The sequence below is a fragment of the Biomphalaria glabrata genome, chromosome 8 (genome assembly GCF_947242115.1).
Source record: "Biomphalaria glabrata chromosome 8, xgBioGlab47.1, whole genome shotgun sequence".
NCBI lineage: Eukaryota > Metazoa > Mollusca > Gastropoda > Planorbidae > Biomphalaria > Biomphalaria glabrata.
Window position 1 is genome coordinate 30,435,618 of NC_074718.1, and position 24,652 is coordinate 30,460,269.

At 33.5% G+C, this 24,652-nt stretch overlaps 1 protein-coding gene across 1 annotated transcript in view; it reads right to left on the bottom strand.

The window, feature by feature from the left end:
- LOC106054655 (uncharacterized) overlaps positions 1 to 16,057 on the bottom strand; it is a 91,980-nt gene extending 75,923 nt beyond the window's left edge. Inside the window, exons 1-21 of the mRNA XM_056037857.1 lie at positions 15,856 to 16,057; positions 13,403 to 13,445; positions 13,239 to 13,268; positions 12,913 to 13,076; positions 12,137 to 12,250; positions 10,918 to 11,028; positions 10,354 to 10,510; positions 9,913 to 10,091; positions 9,106 to 9,228; positions 8,889 to 9,004; positions 6,220 to 6,417; positions 5,556 to 5,667; positions 4,749 to 4,856; positions 4,579 to 4,667; positions 3,827 to 4,036; positions 2,501 to 2,663; positions 2,226 to 2,351; positions 2,018 to 2,094; positions 744 to 944; positions 463 to 637; positions 234 to 374 (exon numbers count right to left, since the gene is read on the bottom strand). Coding sequence (XP_055893832.1) covers positions 234 to 374; positions 463 to 637; positions 744 to 944; positions 2,018 to 2,094; positions 2,226 to 2,351; positions 2,501 to 2,663; positions 3,827 to 4,036; positions 4,579 to 4,667; positions 4,749 to 4,856; positions 5,556 to 5,667; positions 6,220 to 6,417; positions 8,889 to 9,004; positions 9,106 to 9,228; positions 9,913 to 10,091; positions 10,354 to 10,510; positions 10,918 to 11,028; positions 12,137 to 12,250; positions 12,913 to 13,076; positions 13,239 to 13,268; positions 13,403 to 13,445; positions 15,856 to 15,858 — 2,640 coding nt within the window. The 5' untranslated portion in view covers positions 15,859 to 16,057. The remainder of the gene's footprint in view (positions 1 to 233; positions 375 to 462; positions 638 to 743; positions 945 to 2,017; positions 2,095 to 2,225; positions 2,352 to 2,500; positions 2,664 to 3,826; positions 4,037 to 4,578; positions 4,668 to 4,748; positions 4,857 to 5,555; positions 5,668 to 6,219; positions 6,418 to 8,888; positions 9,005 to 9,105; positions 9,229 to 9,912; positions 10,092 to 10,353; positions 10,511 to 10,917; positions 11,029 to 12,136; positions 12,251 to 12,912; positions 13,077 to 13,238; positions 13,269 to 13,402; positions 13,446 to 15,855) is intronic.
- Between the last annotated feature and the right edge of the window lie 8,595 nt (positions 16,058 to 24,652).

Consider the following 24,652-nt stretch of genomic DNA (forward strand, 5'->3'; position numbering starts at 1 on the left):
AAATAAAATAACTTTGCAATAATATTACTACTGTCAGGGACTCATTTTGTTTTACCTTCTTATAATCTTTAAATTGGATTCTAGAATAAAAGTTTAACTTTATTACAAAATATTATCTTTTTACTTTCAAAACTTCTTCAGTATTATTAAATAGTCATATTTTAATGAAGAGCCAACATTAATTGACTAGCCCTTATTTGTACACTGTACTGTTTAAAGATGACATATCATACCTCTACGACAGATTCCAGCTCTGAGATCCCATGCTCCACACCAGGATAAAAGTTTTTCAACAAAACTTCATCAGAATTATAATGTAAATTAACACCTGGATAGATTCCATCTGACTGATAGTGGAAATCAACTTCATGAACCTGGAAAAATAAAAACATTTATAGCAAGATTAAAAAAGAAAAGAAATATTTTCTCAAGTTTATTGTCAAAGGGTGTAAGAGTTCTTACCCTCTTCCCATTTTTAGTGAAATAAAATTTGATAATTTGCTGGTTCTCTAGGGATCCATCTGGTCGAAATTTAGTTGTAGCCACATCCAATCCACAGCCAATGACATCTCCTGTATTGAATTGTAGAGATTCTGTTTCTATTGTAATATGCCCAGAAGAAGAATTATGATACAACCTGCAAAAGTTAAGATAAAATATGCTTATCAGTGTTCAGTTTTATGACGATGTTTGTTAAGAAAAATTATTGTATATGTGTGAATATGAACAGGATGTACACTCACAGGCCATTATCAGCATGGTAGCCCACAGAACTTAACCGCCATCCCAGCATGGTGTTGATTGGATAGTTTCTTCCAGCAAACCCAATGCCAATGTGACGCTTACTTCCAATTGATTTCACCACACACTCAAAGTAGGTCAGCTGATAGTTGAAGGGTGTCTTGGACAAAAATAGACCAAATGAGTCTCGACTTCCAAAAGGTCTGAAATGAGATATGATTGCACATTTAAAAAAATAAACTGCATTTCTTTTCTTGTATTGTTTTACTTGATAAAATACTCAAAGTACTAGCAAAAATACACTTCAATGTTACAATTTCATGTAACTGAGCTAATTGATAATATAAAAAATGTTTAGTAAGTATTCACAAAAATGTTCTATTTTTATTGTAATTATATAAATATTTGAGGTGTTCCTCTGTATGAATATACATGTTCATTTAATTGTGTTCTAAAAAGTACAATTAAAATTTACTTGAGGAAGGAAACAGAATTATAAATCTTTTATGTGTCATTCTCATTTCTATTTTAGAAAACAAAGCCTCTAATTTTTCACACAACTGTATTCAATTAGTGTAGATCTTTATTTATATTTTATTATACTTTATTTTTCATGAATCATTTGTTCCAGTATAATCAGTACTGCTTTAAATAAAATACTACTTCAAAAAACATTCTCAGGATCTTAAATATTTACAAAATGACTATAAAATAAACAGAAAGATCATTGGAAGAAATAAGTAAGAGAACCAGTGGAGTGAAAATTGTAATTATGAACTGCCCACCAAAAGAACCATGAGCATTTTTTTTTAAAGTCCAAACTATTTAATATGGCAGCAGGCTACACATAAATGAGGATTAAAACCTTCTCCATATTGTCAAAAAAATCCTATACAAAATGAACAGCTGTGTATAATACTTCTTGACAATATGATGAGTCCAAATAACTGGAGTTTCGATAAACAGGAATGTTATCCATAGAGGTTAAAATATAAGCAAGTTGAACTTAATCTAACTTAAGCTTTTTTCTTGTTGATGAAAAATCAAAGCAAAAGACCAAGACACATAGTAACATACCTTTATGGTAGGTTTAGTTTTTGTTGCTTTTATGTTACAACATAATCATTTTATCAATATAAATGAAAAAGGATTCATTACTTATGTAACTGCCATTGACCTTTTTTTTTTTTCAAAGTACATCCTTAGTTCATTAATAAAAAGGTGGTTAACAATGGAAAAAAAGAAGTCTCTAACAAGAATAGCACAAAACAGGTACCTATATTTCAAGCATCCATCATCATAAGCATTAATGTAATAAGATCTACCCATTGTTAGCATGTCCATTCGAGCCGGCTGTCAGTGGATGAAAAAAAAATCATTGTTTTAAACTTTAAAAAAAATGCTTTTTTTTAAATGCTCTTTTTGAGCCTAAATCATTACAAATATAGAGAAATTACTAGAAGCAGACAAATAAGATTTCTTACTGGTGGAATGTAAACAGGTCTGTAGTTCATGATTTGAGCTTTTGTGGCAACATTTCTCATTCCAAGCATAAACACAAAGCGTATTCCTTTATTCACATTCTTTAATTTTGTTTTCACATTGGCTATCTGTTCATACATTTTGAAATCAAAAATACATTCTCAATATATAAAGAAGAAAAAAGAAATTTAAAAAAAATTACGAGCACAAATAAGCTAAGACAAGAAAAATGAACAATGATAATTAATTATTAAAATACAATTGAAAAGTAACTGACCAATTTTTTGTTGACATAAAAATCAACCTCAATTTCTTCTTTGGTCTGTATTGTGTCAGAGTTTCCCATGCCACTCACCACTGCTGTGATGACATCACCATTTTTCCAAATATACAGCTCGTTTGTTGAAGGCATAGAGCCAGACCCACTTTGTATGTAAACTCTGTTTTAGAATTTGTAAACTGTTTTATATTTAGTTTAAAATTGTGTCCAAGAATGTAAAACAATTCAAATTTTCAACCTGCAAGTATTATGTTGAAAAGCCATTCAAAATTAGAAAGACTACGTAAATACTGTCAATAAAGATTATTATTATTATTATAAAGGGAACGGTCTGAGTGTAACATGATGCAGTGTGGCTTTCTGAATAAATATGTGAGTCTGTTGGACTGTTGGGGAACCACACAAGATCTCAATTCCTCTCTGTCTTTTGCTTTACACAGAATCTCCCTCAATGGCAGGCGCATCCATTCCTGTTGTCTTTCCATCACTTTCTCTGTCTGCATCTTCTTTTTCCTGGTACTGTTTCTTGAAGGAAGGTCTTTGTGTCAATGTCTGACGTGCTAGATTTATACAACATTTAATCTCTTTGCCTGTTCCACCTGATACACAATATCAGTTAGGGGTGGAAGAACTATCATACACCTACATTCTAACAATTACAAGAAGCAAAAAAATTAAAATAGAATCCTGTGGATTAATTAGACAGAATATCGTAAGCATTTGATATAGAAATCAACATTGACAAGAAAAAAATTATAACTAATAAACATAGAACAATAATGACATGGATGACATAGACCTAAAATAACATACATCCAAGGTCATCATCATCATCAAACTCCATTTGAGTGAGGACTTGAGAGGCTTAAATCCTCTCTTGCAAAAGCCATGGGACATCCTATGTAGAAGGGTTGAAACTCTTGTTTACGTGGATTTAACTAATTACTAATTTATACTGTACATTAAAATAAAATGTATTTTGTGATTCCAATATGTGATATTAGAAAACTCAGTTTCTTCTTGTTATCAATTCACTAATAACTAATTTTAACAAATCAATTGAAAATGTTCTTTTGTCCAGATCCAAGATACTTTTAAAAACATAGTTACAGTTGAAGAAAGTGCTAGTGAGGATGACTAATGGTAATTCCAGCATCAATAGTAGAGCTACAAAAAAATTGAACAAAATGCACAATTATCAAGATTTACAAGAGTTCCTCAACTATTATAATCTTTATAATCAAGATTTACAAGAGTTCCTCAACTATTATAATCTTTATAATCATGATTTACAACAGTTCCTCATTTATTTATAATCTTTACCTCCCATCATCTCCATGTAAAGCTACGGAGCCTGAATCCCAACCAGGATGTCGGTTAGTTGAATAATTTTCAGGACCAAAGCCAACAGTTATAATCCCATCTGTCTTCAAATCTACAACCTTGACAGAGAAAGTGTTGTGCTCCTTAGTGATGCTTTCTTGACAGATAAAAATTCCTCTTTCCCCTTCAGTGGTGTAACTTTCTTCACAGCTGTTGAAAAAAAAAATCAATAACTGTTGGTTTTTACTGCTGATTCAGGCAACCCATTCCCTGCTCTAATAGCACTAGGGAAGAAGGAGTATTTGTACAAATTTGTCCTAGCATATGGAATAAGAAATGAGCCAACTGTTTGACTATTGTTTCCTTTTATTCAATGTCACTCATCCCCCTGAAACAATTAGAACAACTCATAAAAAAAAGTTGGAAAGAAATGTTCAAGAAATGAGATGAAATCAAACTAATCCCTTGTATAAGACATTGTCTTTGATTCCACACATTAAGGAAGAGTACATTATTTCATGTGGCTCAATAAACACTATTGTGCCTTACATATTTTGCAACAAAGCTGTTGTGTGCGTAGAGGGGCAGATTTAAGTTCTGTTTTTTTTTTAAGTTAGCCTTTTTATCCTTTGTGATGCTTAAGTATTGCCTGAACATCTTTTAATGAAACCATACAACAATAAGCTTTATATATATAATACAATTTGTTTCTGACAATCAACAAAATTTTATAAGATAATCTTAACTCTTACCTTAATATTCCTTGGTCATCACACAAAACATTGTGCATAAAGCCAGGGGACCAGAATTGTTTCTTTTGCTCCCACTGTTCTACAAGAGCCTAAAACAAAAATATACTTGAGTACTAGTTGTTAAATATACATAAATGTTAACATAGATCAAATACGATTTAAGGTCTTACTGGACTAGGGCAGGCCATATTAAGCAATTTGACGGAGGCCAAATTTTTTCCAAAAACAGAAAGAAATGGGTAAGCTCCACTGTCAGGCTTATCTGATAATGTCTTGACCTAAAGATAGTACAATATTAAAAAAAGATAACTGTTTTAAAATACAATTAATACCTGAATTGTCTTACAATTTAAAATAATGTTTTGATAAATATTACATATACAAAAGAAATTATGCAACTGGTTATTACTCATCTTACAAAATGATTTGTAGAACACAATTTAACAATATGTTCAAAAGTACCAACTTTCTAAACAATTATATAGAATATTGTGCAAAAGGTTTAATGGATACTATGCATGTTACATCTAAAAAAAATGACAGATATGGAATTTTCTTTATTAAGTTAATATATTTTTGCTTGGGGGCCATAGACACGGTTAAAAATATGGTTTAGTAAAATTTTATTGTAAGTTGCTGCTGTGTCGCAGAATTATTTTCTACGTATTTTTTAAAACTTATTCTCATAAAAGCAACAGAATAAATCGAAGCTTTATCAGTCTTTAAATTTAATTATTATGGAAAAATGTGTCTATTAATCAATAGATTAATAAATCTGCTGCTTACAATGACAATGCATTCATCAACGCAATTACTTCTAGGTACCAATTCAATTTTGGTGAGTTTAGGCAGTTAAAAAAAAATCTTGGTCTCAACAAGTACTAATTGAATCCTTGAACAGTGTATTACAAAACAACATGCATAACTTTAGGTCATTATAGATTTAAGATTGTTACTACACTAATAGAGATACATGCCTGTTGCCCATTTTTGGTGACATAGAAAATAGCATCATCACTTGGAACAAATTCAGACTCCCAAGTTCCTTTTATGCCCAAGCCATAAATAGTATCATCTTCCAGTTCAAAACTAGAAAGAGAAAATTAAATTCTTAATTTTTACTGTAGTTTTTTTGTTTAAAAGCAAAAATCTTCATATGACTCTTGTCAAGAGTTTAGAATCAGGGTTAAGAATAAAGAGAAGTTATTACAATAAAAAAAAATAATATTTATAGAACAAAGCATATTTAGCAACTTCATGTAAGAGATTACAATTGTGCAAGTTATTGGTTTTCCATGCTTATTTAGCTCAGGGGTATGGCAGCTGAGTGGTAAAGCAGTTGGCTTCAGAACTAAGAGGTCTCAGGATTGAATCTTGGTGAACTTTGGGATTGATTTTAGAGTCGTAACTATTGTTTTCATAAATATAGTTTTAACTACCTAGAATAGAATTATATTTTTTTTCTTAATTTTAAAACACCTTTATATATAAAAATTAAGTGAATTACAGTTTAAAACATTTACTTTCTTGAATTAAGTCAAATAATCTAACTAAGTATTTACACAAAGTTTTATATCAAAATTGATTTGAATTTATAATCTAGGATATTATATATTAAATGGTTCCATTTGTGAACATTACCCTTCATAAGCTCCACCATTGCTTTCTTCAGAATTCACAGGATTTCTTTCACATACTACAGCATCATTGAAAGCACCCAGCAAAATGCCTGTATCTTGTGGTGCTGACAAGCATTGAATTTCATAATAACAATTGGTGCGGCTGAATGGCTGCTTGGAAACAAATGTTCCTATAACCTCCTGGTTATCTGAAGTATTCCTGAAAAGAAAATTGAATACCCTTAAAAGGAATATAAAGTTGAATAATATATACTAGTCAACCAGCGGCGTAGCATACATCGCTATTTTGCAGGGAGGCCTTAGGTGACCGCAGTGGGCTCCGCACTTTCATAGGACCCGCGCTAATTCTAGGTATATAAATTATTATTATTATTACAGATTTCCTGCGGCCTCCTGTCGATTTACCAGGAGCTCCTGAAAATCTTCTGAAATGGCAAAATAAGCTCCACCATTGCTTTCTTCAGAATTCACAGGATTTCTTTCACATACTACAGCATCATTGAAAGCACCCAGCAAAATGCCTGTATCTTGTGGTGCTGACAAGCATTGAATTTCATAATAACAATTGGTGCGGCTGAATGGCTGCTTGGAAACAAATGTTCCTATAACCTCCTGGTTATCTGAAGTATTCCTGAAAAGAAAATTGAATACCCTTAAAAGGAATATAAAGTTGAATAATATATACTAGTCAACCGGCGGCGTAGCATACATCGCTATTTTGCAGGGAGGCCTTAGGTGACCGCAGTGGGCTCCGCACTTTCATAGGACCCGCGCTAATTCTAGGTATATAAATTATTATTATTATTACAGATTTCCTGCGGCCTCCTGTCGATTTACCAGGAGCTCCTGAAAATCTTCTGAAATGGCAAAATATATATATAGTCAACCCACGGCATAAGATACACCCCTATTTTGCAGGGCCGGCCATAGGCCACAGCAACATATCCGACCTCAGTGGGCCCCACACTTTCATAGGACCCGCGCTAATTCTATGTGTAAATTATTAAATTAAACCAGTTTATAACTTATAACAGATTTCTCAGATTTCTCGCGGCCACCTGATTTACCAGGAACTCTTGGAAATCTCCTTAGTCATTGAGTCTGTGTTCCTGTTAGTACCTTATCTATATTTGTGATGTGTGCATGTTTTCCAAGAACTCGCGATTGAAATACATCAAACACGCACTTAGTCTAAATAATCATTAGAAATACTTCAGCTACATCTGACTTACACATGCATCCGTTACACCACCCATCTCCCACAGTTTGATGTTTTCTATTTTGTCAAGCCAGTGTATTTTTAAGATATTTCTCAGACATCTGTTGATGAAGATCTGTACTTTTTTGTTGTTTTTTTAAATCACAAAATTAAATTCTAATGAAATATATTCTATTAGCCAAACTGGAAATATCCAGTAGAACAAATCTCAACATTTTTTATTAACTTTTTTTTAAATCTCAAGTTTTCTCCAAATTTCTGCAAATGCATTGTGACATCAGAAGCTTTTTTGTCAAAACTAGGCTAAAGTTCTTTTTGAATTTGCCAGTTGCAAGTGAAAAGTAAGCTGAAATGCATTCAACTGATATGAGAGGAATTTTTCATCAAAAGATGTTTCAGTTTTATTAGCTGTGGCATTTTTTACTTAACAGTTAGTTACTTATTATGTTGAGGAACAAGCCCAGCAAAAGCTGTTAAAATCCTGGCTAATATAGGTCCACAAAGCCTTAGCGAAGGAGTAATGTATTATAAAGGATAAACATAAACACAGTCTCTCATAAGAAATGCAACACTTTGACACAGTGGTAATGCCACATTGAGTATTATGACACAAAATTGTGATTGTCATTGCTGACACTAATTCACTAAGATGACCTGGAAAAATACAAAACACACCTCAAGTATTATCCAAAGGTTAGAAAAAGAAATATGATATATGTTTAACTGCAGGAACAAATCCCAATAAAGCCTCATCTGCTCTCTATACAATATTTGTTATCTATTTCTACTATATTAGCACCTGTTCAAATGACAGGCTGTGTAGAAAGTCTTGAATTGTGATCAATTTGCATAAAAATAAAAAGCTTTCAAGTTATCATTGATCGTACTGTAACGGTTTTAATCAATGTGTAACAAAGAGTAATGCTAAAAGAGTATTTAATTTGAAAAGGATATAACAACAGTAAAAGAATTCAAGGTACAGACAAAATAAAATTTTCTCTTTGAAAGAAAATAGAGCTTAAAAAAAAAATAAGTTGAGCACTGAGACTAAGCCCAAAATAATGTGTTTCTTTATACATATAAAGTAGTGATTTTTGTTTTTAATTTTTTTAAAGTGATTTCCTTCATTTTATTTTCACTGAACCATATACAAAATCATTCATACTTACGCTGCTTGTCTCTTTACCATCAATGACTTTTATAAAATAAAACAGCAATGCTGATTTTTGTAACACAAACATTTCGTAGGTCTAACAGAACATTAAAAATTTGTAAATGATCTATTCTTTTGAGAAACAATATTTATTTGTGGCCATTTTTTTTTATTACTGTGCAACAACATATTTTGTTTTATATACAAGTCAGAAAATATAGATAAGTACTAACAAGGGCCTGCAGAAGGCGAGCAATTTTACCATCTAGTCTTTATGCAATCATAAAAACAAAATTACCTCAATATACCATCCAAAGTCAGTTCCAATTGACTGCATGTGCTGCTTTCTAAAAAACCTTTTGTATGAAAGGTTTTCTTTTTATGTTTAATTACATGAGGTGGGTTTAAAGTCTCCTGAAAGACAAGACAGTATATAATGTAAAAAGATTTTTAAACTGTTGAAAATATGAAGCTATGAAATCTAAAAGGTTTATATTTTGAGACAAATATCTTACTTTGCTAAGGATATGTGCTATAGTCCCAACTATTTGGTCCTTGACATCTGATATGTCACTGTTGGCATCAAAGGTCATAATGACATGTACTGGATCACGAGGGAGAGCATGATCAAACAAAACCTAGGTTTTAAAATGAGAAACATTCAATCAAACAACATGTAGGTTTTAAAATGAGAAACATTCCATCAAACAAAACCTAGGTTTTAAAATGAGAAACATTCAATCAAACAACACCTAGGTTTTAAAATGAGAAACATTCAATCAAACAACACCTAGTTTTAAAATGAGAAGCATTCAATCAAATAACACCTAGGTTTTAAAATGAGAAACATTTAATCAAACGACACCTAGGTTTTAAAATGAGAAACATTTGTTTTTGAAAAAAAAATCTTTTGTCATTTTAAATGAATATGATTTATAAAGTAGATTTTAAAAAATTTGTTTCTGGTTGGAAATTATAAAACCTCCAAGTACTGTAAGATTTTTTATAAAATGGCGTATACTTGTGTCACCAATTGCCTCTGAGTTATCAAGGGGATAAAATTAGTTTGACTTGAAAGTTTCAGACATTCCTTCAGAAATGAAGATTATTACATCCTAGTCCAAACTTCCTAGAGGGCAGCAATGGGAACAGCAGGGAATAGCAATAGACTGTCTTTTTCAGCCTAGAATCATCAAGACAACCAGGCAGCCAGCCACAATTTTTTTTTTACTATACCTTTGGAAACAACAAAGCATATTTAGAAAATGCTGCTGGAAATAGAGATGCTTTCATTAGTTATAGAGTTGGTTGATTTGACTTACATGATTTTGTTGCAACTCTGTTATATTAACTTTCCAATCAGATATCTTTGTTTCCTTCAAGTGTTGTACAGATTGTCTTTCCTGTTTAGACTTAGTGGAGAGGAAAGCTGATAGGCTAGTCTTGGTTTTTATAGGTACAATCAGCAGGTAGGAATTTTTTTGAACTGTAAATTCTATATCTGGGGGAAACATTCAAACAAATTGCTTGATTTTAAATAGCTATTATTAAAGAGAATACTTTTTTGATTCCTAAAAAATACTACTAAAGTACTAAAGTTTTAAAAACAAAGTCAAACTGTTTCAATTGGAAAGGTTCTATAATGAAATACTTTTATCCACATTAATAATTAAGTAAAATAAAAAGAATTTCAAAAAGTTTAAGAAAAAAAAAATAAACAAATACTTTTACAAAAACTTTTGTTAATACTACTTTTGGCATACGTGTTGGGTCTATAAGGAGGGGGCAGCCTTTTGTGTTGCCGGCTTTTTTAAGATGAACAACATTTGTAGCCATAGCATCCACATATCCTATATATGAAGCATTTGCCAATAAGGCCAATCCAGCATCAGTAACTTTGGTGCATCCATTAATGTTGATCTATATTTAAATAAAGAAAACATACAGTCAACAAAAAAATTGCCACAGTTTAAAAATGTATTTTAATATTATGATGTAAAGGTAAACTATTTCTGTGGCCCATGGTTAGCAAGGGTGTCATGTGGCCAGCACAATAACCGACTGCCTTTACCCTTCCCCAACTAATGTCAGGTATCCACCATTGGGTGGACTCAAAGGCGCCCTTAAGATCCTAAAAATAAAAATCCAAGTCTTTACCAGGATTCGAACCTTTGACCCACTTTACCACTTGGTCACTGAGCCTCCTTCTTAATCATGTGTACTAAGTGAAAACGTATGAAATTTAGAACTAGTTTTACAAAATAAAAAATAAAATATTTTTTTTTAGTATCACATTTCTTAAAGGTGAATTAAAGAAAGAAACAAACCTGAACACTGTGCTGTACTACTGACAGGCCTTGAACAAGCCAATGTAAACCTAGGTCAGTGATCATACTGCAACCTTCCAGTGAGACTCTTGAGATCTTTTCCACAGTTGACTGTAAGATTGAATATTAATAATATGTAAGGTAAACTTTACTACAAATATTCTGTGTGGAAGTTATCTACCTTTTAAAAGTAGAGATAAAAGGAGGCATATAAACAAAGCATAAGAAATGCTTAACTGCATTTGTTTATTAGATAGAAAAGTATATTAACTAATATTTAAGACAAGTTTTAAAATTCTCCCCCACCCTTTTAACAAAGCTTATATCAACTCACTCTGTCTGGTAAAAAGTTTGTACATGTTATTTTTCCCACACCCAATCTCAGATTAAGCTCAAAAGAATCATAAAAAAAATTAACATATTAGTTAATTAACTTTACTAATTAATTATTTTGTTTGGTAGCTTGAACAAGGGAAAGAAATCATACTTGACTAAGTTGAATTAGTCCCTTTGAGGACTCTTAAGCCCCGAGTGAACTTTTTTTTTTAATGCATTTAAAAAAATGATCATGTAAACATTGACCAATTTTATACCCCCTTCTGCTCCCCCCTTCACAAGTGGTCCAGACAAGTGATAGGATTATATTGCATTTAGAAAGCTAAAAGGTAAGCAAAAGCTATTGGTAAAACTATTTATAATTTCACATATCTTATCTTATCTTATATAATACAGACGTTACTTCAAAAAAGAAGATGATTACGTCCTACGCGTCATGCATTTAGCACTAGGGAAGAAGGAGTATTTGTACAAATTTGTCCTAGCATATGGGACTTTATCTTTGTGTCTTTCACAGTATTTTATTAAATTTTGTTTTTGTATTGGAAGATTATGGTTCAGTGTTTTATGTATAATTGCTACTTTACTTTTGAGTCTTCTGTCCTGAAGGCTTTCTAAATTTATTAGTCTAGGTCATTACATGAATGATCCAAACTAATTGATACAATGACACTTAATATAGGCTTTATTTTTTTAAATGTTTTTCTTGTTTTCAAAATATAATTGTTTCACTGTAGCTCCTCCCTATAATAGTGATAAGAATTGTTCAACCAACAAGATGAAAGCTTTAGAAATGAGGAAAATAAACAGTTATAAAGATAAATGGCAAAAATGTTAGATGGTAGTACATTAGTTTCATAGAATTGATCTACTTTATACCCACCTTTGGCAAAACTTCAAAAAGTGTTTTAATGAGAACATCTGTGATGTATCCATCTCGAGCAAAATCAATTGTTTTAATTTCCACTTTCTTATCTGCAGCTTTCTTCAATGCAAGCTTTATTGCACATGTAGAAACAAAATTAAAACTATGTTAGTCAAGTTCGCTGATTAATTAACACACTACATCATTTCAGAAACTCCTTTAACACTAATAAGAGCACTATAATGTTTAATAGACATCTGACAAACTTCACACTCATAAGTATTTAGAAGATTTTCATCTTAAAATCATCCCACTTTACTTAAATGTGGGTTACATTCTTTGGACAGAGCTTTGTTAAATATTTAGAATTGCTAAGGTTGTGGTTGTCTGCATGTACAGCAATAAGCCTAGTAAAATATGGTAGCTATAAAGCCAGTTCTTATAAGTGGAAGCTTATTCTATGACAGAATATTACTAACAAGTGGAAGCTTATTCTGTGACAGAGTATAACTATCAAGTGGGATCTTATTCTGTGACAGAGTATAACTATCAAGTGGAATCTTATTCTGTGACTGAGTATTACTATTAAGTCAAAAGCTGGAAGTAAACAGTTTTCCTTGATAAGGTCAGGGTATAGCCTATCAATTGATATCGGCTATGAAACAACTCAAGGTGTTTTAATTGAGGATGTCAATGATGGTATTCAGTTCTAATTTATCACATTGTTTTGTCAAAGGATATGTGTGCAGTTTAAGTGAATGCATAACAATGATTAACATAATTTGATGCCAAACCTTGATTTTCTTTGAGAAACTGTCTAATGGAATATAACCTAGGGAAAATACTTCATCAAAATCAGCTACAAGTTTGGAAGGGTCATCCTGAGTGTGTACAGTCTTAGCTGCAGACTTTATGGGGGCGATAAACACTTTTCTTAATGTCCCCTCTTCCACTGGTGCTACAGGAAGCAAAAAAAAAATAAAAAATTTAATAGCTAGAAAAAAAAAGTTATTTAATGAAATTATTACGTTGATAACACTATATCACTTATTTCCACCTAAAAATAATGAATCAATGAAACATTATATCTTTTTATAAGTTATGTCTAGTGTACACCTACCTTCTGGACCTTCACCACCAACAAGGGCAGCTAAAAGAAAAGAAAATACAATTTTATAAATAAATTTAGGCATTAGTATAAATTAGTTTTCTTTTTTTTTAATTTGTAGGCCTACATGAAAGCATATAATTAAATAATTTTAAATAATTAAGTATTTCTTAGACCTGGTGCACTGTGTAGTGGGTCAGCATTCTTCTTTAATGGAGGCTATTAGATACAAAAGAAAAAAAAAAGAATAATCAGCTGAAAAGTAATTTGATGTTTAAAAAAATACATTTATATAAAATGTTTTTTATTTTATCAATTTAAAAAATATCATTTATTAAAGATTTACTTATTTATTTATTGAACACAGACACAGTTCTCCAATTAATTAATTAATAACTTTTATACAGAGCACTGTTCATGCTTAAGCATGCTGAGTGTGCTAGGGTCCAATATCTTTTGTGGACCAGTGGAGGGAGGGGGTATCTAGGAGAAGGTTCATTGCTACTTTTAGATAGCCAAACTGTGGCTTCTCAGCAACACATACTTTATTGCATATAATTTAATGATTTACTCTATAAGTTGCAATCTACATATTTAAGGAATTTATATAGAATCTATAGATCCATATCTAGAAACTAGCTTTAGTTCAACTAGAATCTAGATCTATAGTAGATCCACTAGATCTAATCTTATCTCATAAATTACAGATGTGCTCTTTAAAGAGGATCCTATGTGTATCCTTAATTTATACTGGTCATACTAGTTAATTAGAGACTTAACAACTGTTGTAAATTGTTAGTTTTCTGTAAGGAATAAGGATTATGACAACCCATTCCATGGTCTATTGCACTAAGGAAAAGGGAACAAGCACTTGCACAAATTTGTCCTAATTAATTTAACACCATTATACTATTATATTATAGGCATGTGGAAAAAGAAATAGACTCTACATGTACATTTTTCTTTGTGATATGGGACTATGTGGATTCTTATTGACTAGTATAGATTTAGACTCACTTTTGACGGACTCTAGATGTAAATGTAATCATATTTATAATTATTATAATACTAAAAGTCTATAGGCCTAAATTATAATAATGACAATAAATTAAATGCCTGATCTAGATCTAGCATCCTGTATTGACAAGAGGTGCAGAAGACAAAAGAAAAACTTAATAGACCAACGGTGGACAACAGCTTTGTCTGCGCAAGATGCGAAAAATGCAGGTTGCAACTGGGTTTGCATAGGCATAGTCATATTTAAGATGTGAATTTAAATATGTATACTGCACTCATCTTTAATCTTTGGAATCAAAGGCATTGCCATTTCTATTATAATAGATTAATTATATAGATCTAGATCTCATAAGGATTCTAGAGGTACAGTGGCTGAGTGATAATTAAAAGTGCTTGGCTTCTGAACTGGGGGTCTTGGTTCAAATATCAGCGAAGACTGGGATTTTGAATTTCGTTAGCTTTAGGGCACCTTTAAGTCCACCTATCTCTAATGGGTACAGGATATTAGGTAGGGAAAAGTAAAGGTGTTTGGTCATTGTGCTGGCCACATAGCACTCTCATTAAGTGTGGGCCACATTTATAAACAGATGACCCTTAGGCTACATCAGCTGCCCTATAGATAACAAGATCTGAAAAGGAAACTAGACTCTAAGTCTCTATACTTTTTTTTTTAGTAATAAAGTAATATTTAGATCTATAATATTATAGATCTAGATTATTCTAGATATCTTTATAGTCTACGAAGTCTAGATCTATATAGACTAAATATAGTATAGGCCTACTATAGAGCCTTACTATATAGCTATATAAGTCACTAGGGACTCAGCCTAGAATCTAGAATTTAATCTAGATCTAATGTAGACTAGAATCACTAGATCTAGATTAAATGATGTAAAAAAAATAAGAGGAAATGGGATGGCTGCCTGGTCATGCGGTTTGCGCGCTGGACTGTCGTTCAGATTTATCGATGGTCCCGGGTTCAAACCCTGCCCGCTCCCCTCCCTCGTCATCCTGTGGGAAGGTTTGGACTAGGAAGTAATTATCTTCAACTCTGAAGGAACATCAGAAACATGTAAAACATTTTACAAACCCTAACCTTACAAACAATGGACTAAATTTAGTAAATTGTGCCATGGCTGCCCATGTGCCAAAATCTAAATCTATCTACAGTCTATTAGGCCTATACTTACACAGTGGCTAGATTTCACTAGATTAATAAAATCTAGATATGATACTGGGGATAGATCTATCTAGACATTCTAGAAAGACTAAATAAGTTCTAGATCTAGATCTATCTAACTTAGCTCTAAATTAAAATACATTAACATTGACATTATATTATAATTATACACTAATTCAGGTCTAGTAAGTCTAGTAGGCGTCTAGAGTCTAGGTTATATCGGGTCCAGTGATAAATATTAAATTAAATTAGAATCTTAGATCTAGCCTACAATCTATCTATTCAATCTATTCTATACTATAATAATATAGTTAGATTATAGTTAAACTTAATATATAGTATTATAGTATATATAGCCTAATATAGGCCTACTCTAGGTCACTTAAGTCTAAGTTAAGTCTAGTCTTCTTAGCCTTAGGACTATAAGCTTACCATATTAAATGATTATCATTGATCATGATATTTTAAAATTTTCCATACATTATACATAGATTTAAATCATAAATGTCAAATTATGGACGATCTATCATCTAATCAATGTCTAATCTACTAGATTATGATTAATTATTCTAGATCTAGATCTAGATTTCAAGATCCAGACCTGGCTATAGGTAAGCCATTTTGAATTTCACCTGTGGCTTGCCTGGTTACGATGAGCATCCAATCACAACATGACATTATGAGTCAGTTACGAAAAATAATCTGGTACCGTTTCTTATGCATTGCGTCTAGATCTATATATAGGAAAGGCCCATCAGCGAAATGGCATATAAAGCGAACACCTCCCCGTAATTTTTATCCATTCTTATTTATTTCAAAAGTAACTGCAGAACTAAGAAATTAGTATTACAAACAGTCCATTTTTATACATTTCCCACATAGTCACTTTCGTTTTCCCTCATAAAATAAAGCATAGCTGAAGGTCAAAGTTGACATGTATGGAAATTTCATTCTCAAAACGTTTCCGGATAAACGAGAATAGGTCCGAACTTAAGGCGATTTTAAAGCACCAATGGACATCGGCCGAAATAAAATTGCATATTATGCTTATAAATTGATGAGGAAATAGTTAGCTAGAATAGCTAAGGCTATTCATTCCGTTGAAAAATAAATATTATGGGGTGTTCGCTCAAAATGACCCTTTTAACTGAAAACCTATTCAGCGAAACCCCTATTATATAAGCTTAAAAAGCCATTAATAATAATTTAGTTACTGATTTAGTCTGTTTTCTTTTTGTCTTATCTATTGTTATTGTTTGTAAACTGAAATATTAAAATAATAGGCATATTTTTAACCTTAACCCAATGTCTTGGATTTCGAAGATTAAGGATGAGTGCATCACTATAATACGTGTTTCGCATGACTACGCCCAGTTGCGACCAGCATATTTTCCCGCATTTTCTTTCCGTCTAAAATGTTTGACTCGCAGCTCTCCAACAGTTTCAGAGGTCATTTGCTGGCAGTTACTTTCCTCTATGCCAGTGAGGGTGAAATGACGCTTCAGTTGATCTTAACAGCGCTTATACGGGGGGGGGGGGGGCTCTGTTTTGCCGTCCTCCTTTTTTTTAACTGGCTGGTTAACATCTTGTTACTAATTAATGATATTAATATGTGTATAAATGTTTAAAAGAAGTGCAGAATTCATTTTCACAGGGTTCCCCCACCATTCTGAGATTAGGATTATTAGGAGATTTCCAAGAGTTTTCCAGGAGAAAATATTCGATTTCAGGATCGGAAAAACGCGAACTATATATTTAGTAATAAATATAAGAGTTACCATATAATATACATGTATAAAATTACAAGATCTCTCCTGAGCCTTTCGTCTCCATGCCCGAAACCCAAGCTGTTGTAGATCTGTCTCCATAACATCATCAATCCATCGCATTCGGGATCTGCCTTTGGGTCAATCAGCTTGTGTGTGTGTGGGGTGGGGGAGATCGAGTTGATGGTGATTAAGTGCACTAAACAAAAGTTCTTTTAAAAAGAATAGTTGCAGTAACGAGAGTTTATGAAATGGAGAGTAGTACGACGTGGACTAGCCTATAGGAAGGTGGCGAGATAGAATTTTGTAGTTTCTTTCTTTCTTTAAAAAAAAAAAATAGATCGCAAGTTTCGTAGGCTATATGTAGACATCAGTTACAAGCAGAGAAAGGAGATGTGGAGCACGACAAAAGTGAAAACAAATTTAGGCCTAATGCCACAAGGAGGACAATAGTTATAATGCTTCATGGAAGAAGTTAGATGATAGAACTAATTGAAGCATAATTTCCTATATTTTAACATGCTATTTCGCTATTTTTTACGGCCTTTCGCTCATTATGACTCCCGCGAAAATTGCGTTCGCTGATTAGGTCTGACCCCTACCGCAAGTTGACTTGATTTATAAATTTAATAGCTGATATGGAAAAAATAATCAAATTTAGTTTTATCGCCCAATAGCTGAGGAGTCCGCAGGTGTTTTCATTTTTATTATAAGTTTAACCATTGCGGAGTTATAAATTCTAAACTAAAAACTGGCACAAAAGCGTTCGCCATTGGTCCTTTCCCATATATGAGATCTAGAGTCTATATATTATAGGTCTACTATGATGACTATAGATCTAGATCTATATCTACTTAGACTTAGGGCTACCAGACATCCAGTAAAGGAAGGGCATATATTATAATTATGTCCTCGTTTTTGGGGCCTATTCTCTCCAGTCAAGCAGGCGTACTGGTTTGATTTTAAAGATTTAAGTGGGACAATAATATTCGTCTTTCGCAAATTTAATCTTGTATAGCCTATATAAAATAAGTATATTTTGTGACAAAAAGATGACTTGTACTTTTTCTTTTACTTTTCCGGGACCCTGGTATAGGCTAGATATATGCTATAACGTTGCGAGGATATTATATAGGCCTATATATCGAGGCTAATCGTCTAAAACAATCTGAAGTGAATATATCTATACTGAGTAGGCCTACTAATACTGCGAAAAGTCATATTTCATAATATAAGACCTACTTAATATAGTATTTTTATATTTATAGTTACACATTTTAATGAGATGTTTAATCTAATGAATTCTTCATATGTCGTTTTTAAAGTTCAATTTGTCGTTTTTATTTTCCTACTATCCTCTTTTGTAGGCTACTAGGTTTTTTCCTTTCATTTGTCCTGCTCCGATCGATGCGCATTGCAGGTCCCTATAAACATGCCCATTATGGCGCAGTACCGTTTTTGCTTAGGGTTATCCCTCATTGCCCTTATTGCAGCCCTAAACAGTCCAATGTTGGCCCTAATGGATGCGGTTTTCTTTTGCACATTGACATCGTGAGAGCACATTAGGGGCCAATAGGGGTAATCCTAATCGTGCCAATATCCAGAGACGTAGCTAGTGTGTGAGGAGGGAGTGGGAGAATTTGAAAATGAGTGTGTGTTTTTTTTTACATTAAATTTTAATATTACGGAAAAAGTAGGGGCTCCCGAAGAAGTCAAGTTCCCCTCGGGCCCCCAAATGATGACCAATTCCTAGCTACACCACTGCCAATATTGGCCCAGAATGGGTAAAACCACTAACGAGCTAATTGTCTCTCGAGACGTAAAATGCAACAAGACATCAACAATAATAAAAGATAATAATAACATCAATATTATTATATCTCCGTATCCCGCAGTATCATGTCATCAGTTGGCCTAACAATGGAGCTATATCGGCAACACTTTCGATATGCACACTTCTCTTTGGACGGAGGTAGGGTTGTTGTTGTTGATAGTTTGTAGCTCATATCTTCTGATATAGTGCTGAAAACCAGGGGCGGACTGGCTATATGGGCAAACGGGCAAATGCCCGGTGGGCCGGTACCAAATGGGCCGGTCTGGTCGCGACCAAAGAAAAAAAATGCAATGCAGACAACTTAAAAACAAAAGTGACAGCAGCAAGACACAAAAGCCCGAATATGTTTTCTTTTTTTGTAAATTATTATTAAAATTAATTTTGTTTGAAATTCAACAAGAATATAATTTTAAGAATTACACAATACAGTGTACGTATTTAAATATTATCATTTGTAAAACGTTAGACCGTACTTTCTGCTATGCACGAGCGGCATGGCCTTCAACATTACTTTGATGTCTTCGAGACTGTGTTTGGCCTGATCATTTTGCTGGTCGGCATGTGCCTTTGATGGCAATCCCATTTTTGTTTTGCTCCTTCCCTCACCCGTTTTTTAATGGTTCCATGAAAGTTAAGATGGGAGAGGTTAAGTTAGAAAACATTGATATAACATGTCAAAAGGGGAGACAATTAGCTCTTTAACAAAACTTAATAGACACACAGCCGCGAAATTGCAAACCACCCAACTTATTCATAGCTCATTATGGGTATAAAGATCTACTTTCTGCGATTTGAAAAGAAAAAGTGAATTTCTATTTGTTTATTTTTAATAACATAGATCTAAAAATACTACACTTAAAGCTTACAATAAAAAAATTATTATTTAATTAAAATATAAATCTACATCTAAATCAATCCAATACCGTTATGATTAATGGCTAACTTATGCTTAGTATGAAGTAATTAATAATGGAAATTGTCACAGTAATTAAAATAATTTATATAGCGCTGTCACATTCGATATTTAATGAAAGGAGATTTAGAATCATTTATATTTTAAATAATATATTCATATACAAATCGCGTTTTTGAGAATGTACTAGGACGAAGCAAGAGCTTTTCACATTTAGAAGTACCTCTCTAACCGTTCTGCTTTCTCTTACCTTTTAAAGGAATATATATATATATATATATATATATATATATATATATATATATATATATATATATATATATATATATATATATATATATATTTAGTTCGTCCATCGTAGTTCGATTATGACCATTTTGTCATCCAGGGGGCTGAGGGCTTTGCATTGGGTTTTATGTCTCCTCGTGTGGCTGGTGAGACCTATGTGAGTCCGGAATGTTCGGCCGCACACTAGGCAGGTTATTCCAGCTGGAGCTATTGTCATTGGCCTTGCTTTTCTTCTCTGGCGTTTTTCTTCTGCCAGCATTGTTCTCTTTTCCTCAGCAACCTGTGCGCCGGTTTTCACAGCGCGACGTCATGATTCTTTGTCATGTGCCTCTGTCTCCCAGGTGGCTGGGTCAATGCTGAACGCCTTCAGAGAAGCTTTGAGGGTGTCCCTGAAGCGCATTCTTTGACCACCTTGCGAGCGCTTTCCTTCGCTTAGTTGGCCATACAAGAGTCGTTTAGGGATGCGGTGATCTTTCATTCTGCATACGTGTCCTGCCCATCGCAGCTGTGACTGCATCAGCATTGTGTGGATGCTTTGCAGACCCGCTCTTTGAAGGACTTGAGTATCTGGTATTTTGTCTTGCCATTTGACATTCAGTATTTTTCACAGACGTCATGTGGAAGTGATTCAGTTTCTTTGCATGTTAACTGTACACTTTCCATGTTTCTGAGTCATACAGCAATGTAGGGAGGATGACGGCTCGATAGACCCCTAGTTTTGTATTTGTGGTGATATCCCTTTAAAGGAATGGGTTGCCTGAGTCAGCCAGGAAAACCAATGATTTAGCATATTTTAAGTCACAGATCAACATACAGGACTAGATCGGCACAGTGAAATACGTAGGACCTAATTATTATTTTTTTTTTTTTTTGAAGAAACGTCTGTAATCTATAAGTAATACCATAAAGTTTGAAACTCATTAAGGCTGCTATTGTAGTGTTTTCAGACTACATACATGTATAAATAGAATACATTATATAAGCCTACGAAAGCATACATCCAGTTTTCGTTGCGTTATCAAACTTTATATATTTTGAATAGAATTAGGCTTACACCTATGATAAAACACATGGGCGTAGACGAGAGGGGAAGAGTTCAAACCATCACTGGCCTCAGACCTCATTGTCTGAAAGGGAAACTTTACTTACTTCCTCAGTGCAGCCAACTTAAGCAAACTAGTCACCAAATTTCATGAGCGTAGCCAAAAGGGGTTTGTGGTTCCCCCCCCCCCCCTTTTTTAATACAAAACTAAAGCATTTTACCATTTTCTACCAGTCGCTGGACTCCAGTTAATAGAAGATTTAGTTTTTGATTTTTTTTAGCGGAAGAGTAGCTGGCTAATTGCACTGTAGATACCTCAGAATATGCATTTTTTAAAGCTTAAAATAACGGAAATAATGCTTGGATCCGGGGCTTAGAGCGCTCCCCCAGACTCCCTAGCTGTCCCTTGGCGATGTGTACTGCCTTTCACTTTTTCTAGGGTAGAAAAAACGTTTAAAAGAATGAAAGAAAGAATGTAATGAAGATTAATTACATACACACACACACTAATATATATATATAAATTGCGGAGGGGGTTTCAAATCCTCCCCGCCACACCGAAAATATATGACATGCCATTTATGGGCCGGTTTATATGGTAATGCCCGGGCCGATTTTGATACCCAGTCCGCCCCTGCTGAAAACATTGAAACAGGCCTTTTTACCTTTTTGGGTGGAATACATCGGGGGCAGCTTCTGAGTTTGTGTTTCCACAGTTACAGAGAGCTAGGGCGTGAAATTACATATTTACTCCAATTGGCTAAATCATCACCCCTATTAGAATAGCTTATTAAGGTTTCTCCACCAGTAACATGCTAACTAAAACCGACACACTTTTTTAATGGACTCATCTGTGTCTTCGTTTGTCAAATTATAATGCTATTTAAGGAATGAAATATGGTCTAAAAATGATTAGGTCATAGATATAAAATAATAAAGTGGATATAAGTGGCGTCACTAGGGTGGGTGTCACCCCCGCCCCCCCCCCTTAAAAGTAATTTGGGTTTTTTGTTTGTTTCTTGAGCCATAATTGACATACTTTATAATTAAGTACATTAATTGATTTAAAAAAAAACTAATAAATAAGTGTCACTTAAATTTTTGAAATTTGATTGTTACTATTTATCTATAGGGCCTAATTCAATTTTGCAACAATGCAACCTTAATTAAATTACCAACGAACGGGTATTTTTCGAAGAGCATTTACGTCTTATCTAAATTATAGAATTAAAAAAAATATTTCATTCCCATTCTCTCGCCTTAGTGTTCACTTTCTCAATCTAAAGTGTAGGTGTTAAAAAACGATAAACGTTTTTTTTATTTTCAAAAAGTTACTTTTGTATTGCGCCTCTTTTATGCCCAGGCACGCTCAGGGCACTATTGTCTATTCTCTTTTGTGGGACTGTGTGTGTGTGTGGGGGGGGGGGGGGAGAGTCTATGTGAGTTTTTCCGTTTTGCCTTTAGGCGCTCAGCAAACACAACTCAGCTCGAGTTTGTGCCACTAAGCCACACAGCCCACATCCATTTAACTGCCACCTTTTTTTTTTCTGCCGTGAAAAAAAATATAGGTATGGTGAGAGTAGAGCTAGTAGAGCACTTAACATTGATTGGTAAATAACAGTAGATTTTGTATGGAGTTTTTAGTTTTAAGAGTTATTTGTCACCATTTGATCAACTTGTAAAAAATGTTTGTAAAATGTTTTACATGTTTCTGATGTTCCTTCAGAGTTGAAGATAATTACTTTCTAGTCCAAACCTCCCGCAGGACGACGGGGGATGGGAGCGGGCAGGGTTTGAACCCTGGACCATCGATAAATCCGAACGACAGTCCAGCGCGCAAACCGCACGACCAGGCAGCCATCCTTGACAACTTGACAAACTAACAAAAAAGTTTTAAAATCAAAATTAGTATTTTATAAATATAAAATTCGCTTTAGCGTTACAAAAGGATGACTATGGGTTGAACTTCAACAACTGTTCCTAACTTCCTAGAGGGAATTTTTTTTTTGTTGAAAAGTTTTGTTTGTTAAGGTTTTGAATGATAGGTTGGCGATCATTCAATAACATCGGTTAGGCCAGGTTCACATTTAACTTCACCTTTACATATTCCTTAGTCTGTTGGACCATTGGGGCACCACGCAAAATGTGTAAACCGTCTTTCTCCATTCCTCTCTGCCCTTTGCCTTTTAGAGAATTTCATTCACTTACAGGCTTGTCCGTTCTTTGATGTTGTTTTCCCATCGCTTTCTCCTTCTTCCTCTTCCTATTCTTCTACTGTTCCCTGAAGGAAGATCTTTGCGAGCCCTGAGCACCTGTGATGTAGCCATAGAGTTTGAGTTTACGTTTTTTGACAGTGGTTAGCAGGTCAACGTGGGGTCAAATGGCTGTATTCATCCTATTTCTTATCTCTTTATTCATGATGCGGTCTTTGTAAGTGACAACTAGGATTTAACTATATCCTCATAACTATCAGTTCATTGAATGCATATGAATATTAACAATGTAATAATAAAAAGATTACTAAATCTCCATATCCTGTGGTATCAACTCGTTTGTCGAAATTACATTTATACAACAGTATCGGCACCACTTTCAACATAAGAACGTCTCTTTTTTTTTTGTATCGACGGAGATAGAGTTTGTAGTTGTTGATAGTATGTAGTTCATAGTTTCTTATATTCTTTCTGAAAAAAAAAAATAAAACCTGCCTTTTTGCCTGCTTGAGCGGACCACTTCGGGGGCACATTTTGAGTTTGTATTTCTACACAAACTGTTTTCACTGTGCTTCAGATTATGTTTGTGGAGAATTAGTGACAATCTTTCTTTTTTTTTTAACACCGTCATTCTATTTATCTTCCTGAGATACTTTGCGAAGCACTTTTCACTGAACAAGTCCTCATTGCAATGCATAGGCCTAACCCTTTAAGGTACTTAATTAGCACTGCAAAGACATCTTTGATACATGCTAAGAACCTTTCACTCCACATACCAATATTTAGCAGCATATCACTTTAACTGCACTGACCTTTATGTCACTAATATTCTTTTAACTGCACAGACATTTATGTTACATGGATAACCATTCTCCCATGCACAGACCTTTATACAACTGGCTGAACACTTTCCACTTCACTTAATGAGTTAAAGACATTATGCTTTCTACTTCTCTGACCAGTTAAATCCTGTTACATACTTTTTCCATCATGATCTTTCAAAGCTCAACCTAAATTTATGCACACATTTCCTGGATTGGTTATTTAAAGTATAAAGCATTTCATTATAATTGCTTAAAAAAGAATAAACATAAACATAAATGAAAAATGCGATACGAAAAAATAATGTTTAACACTAGTACGAAATGTGCATATTTGGGCCCATCATAGACA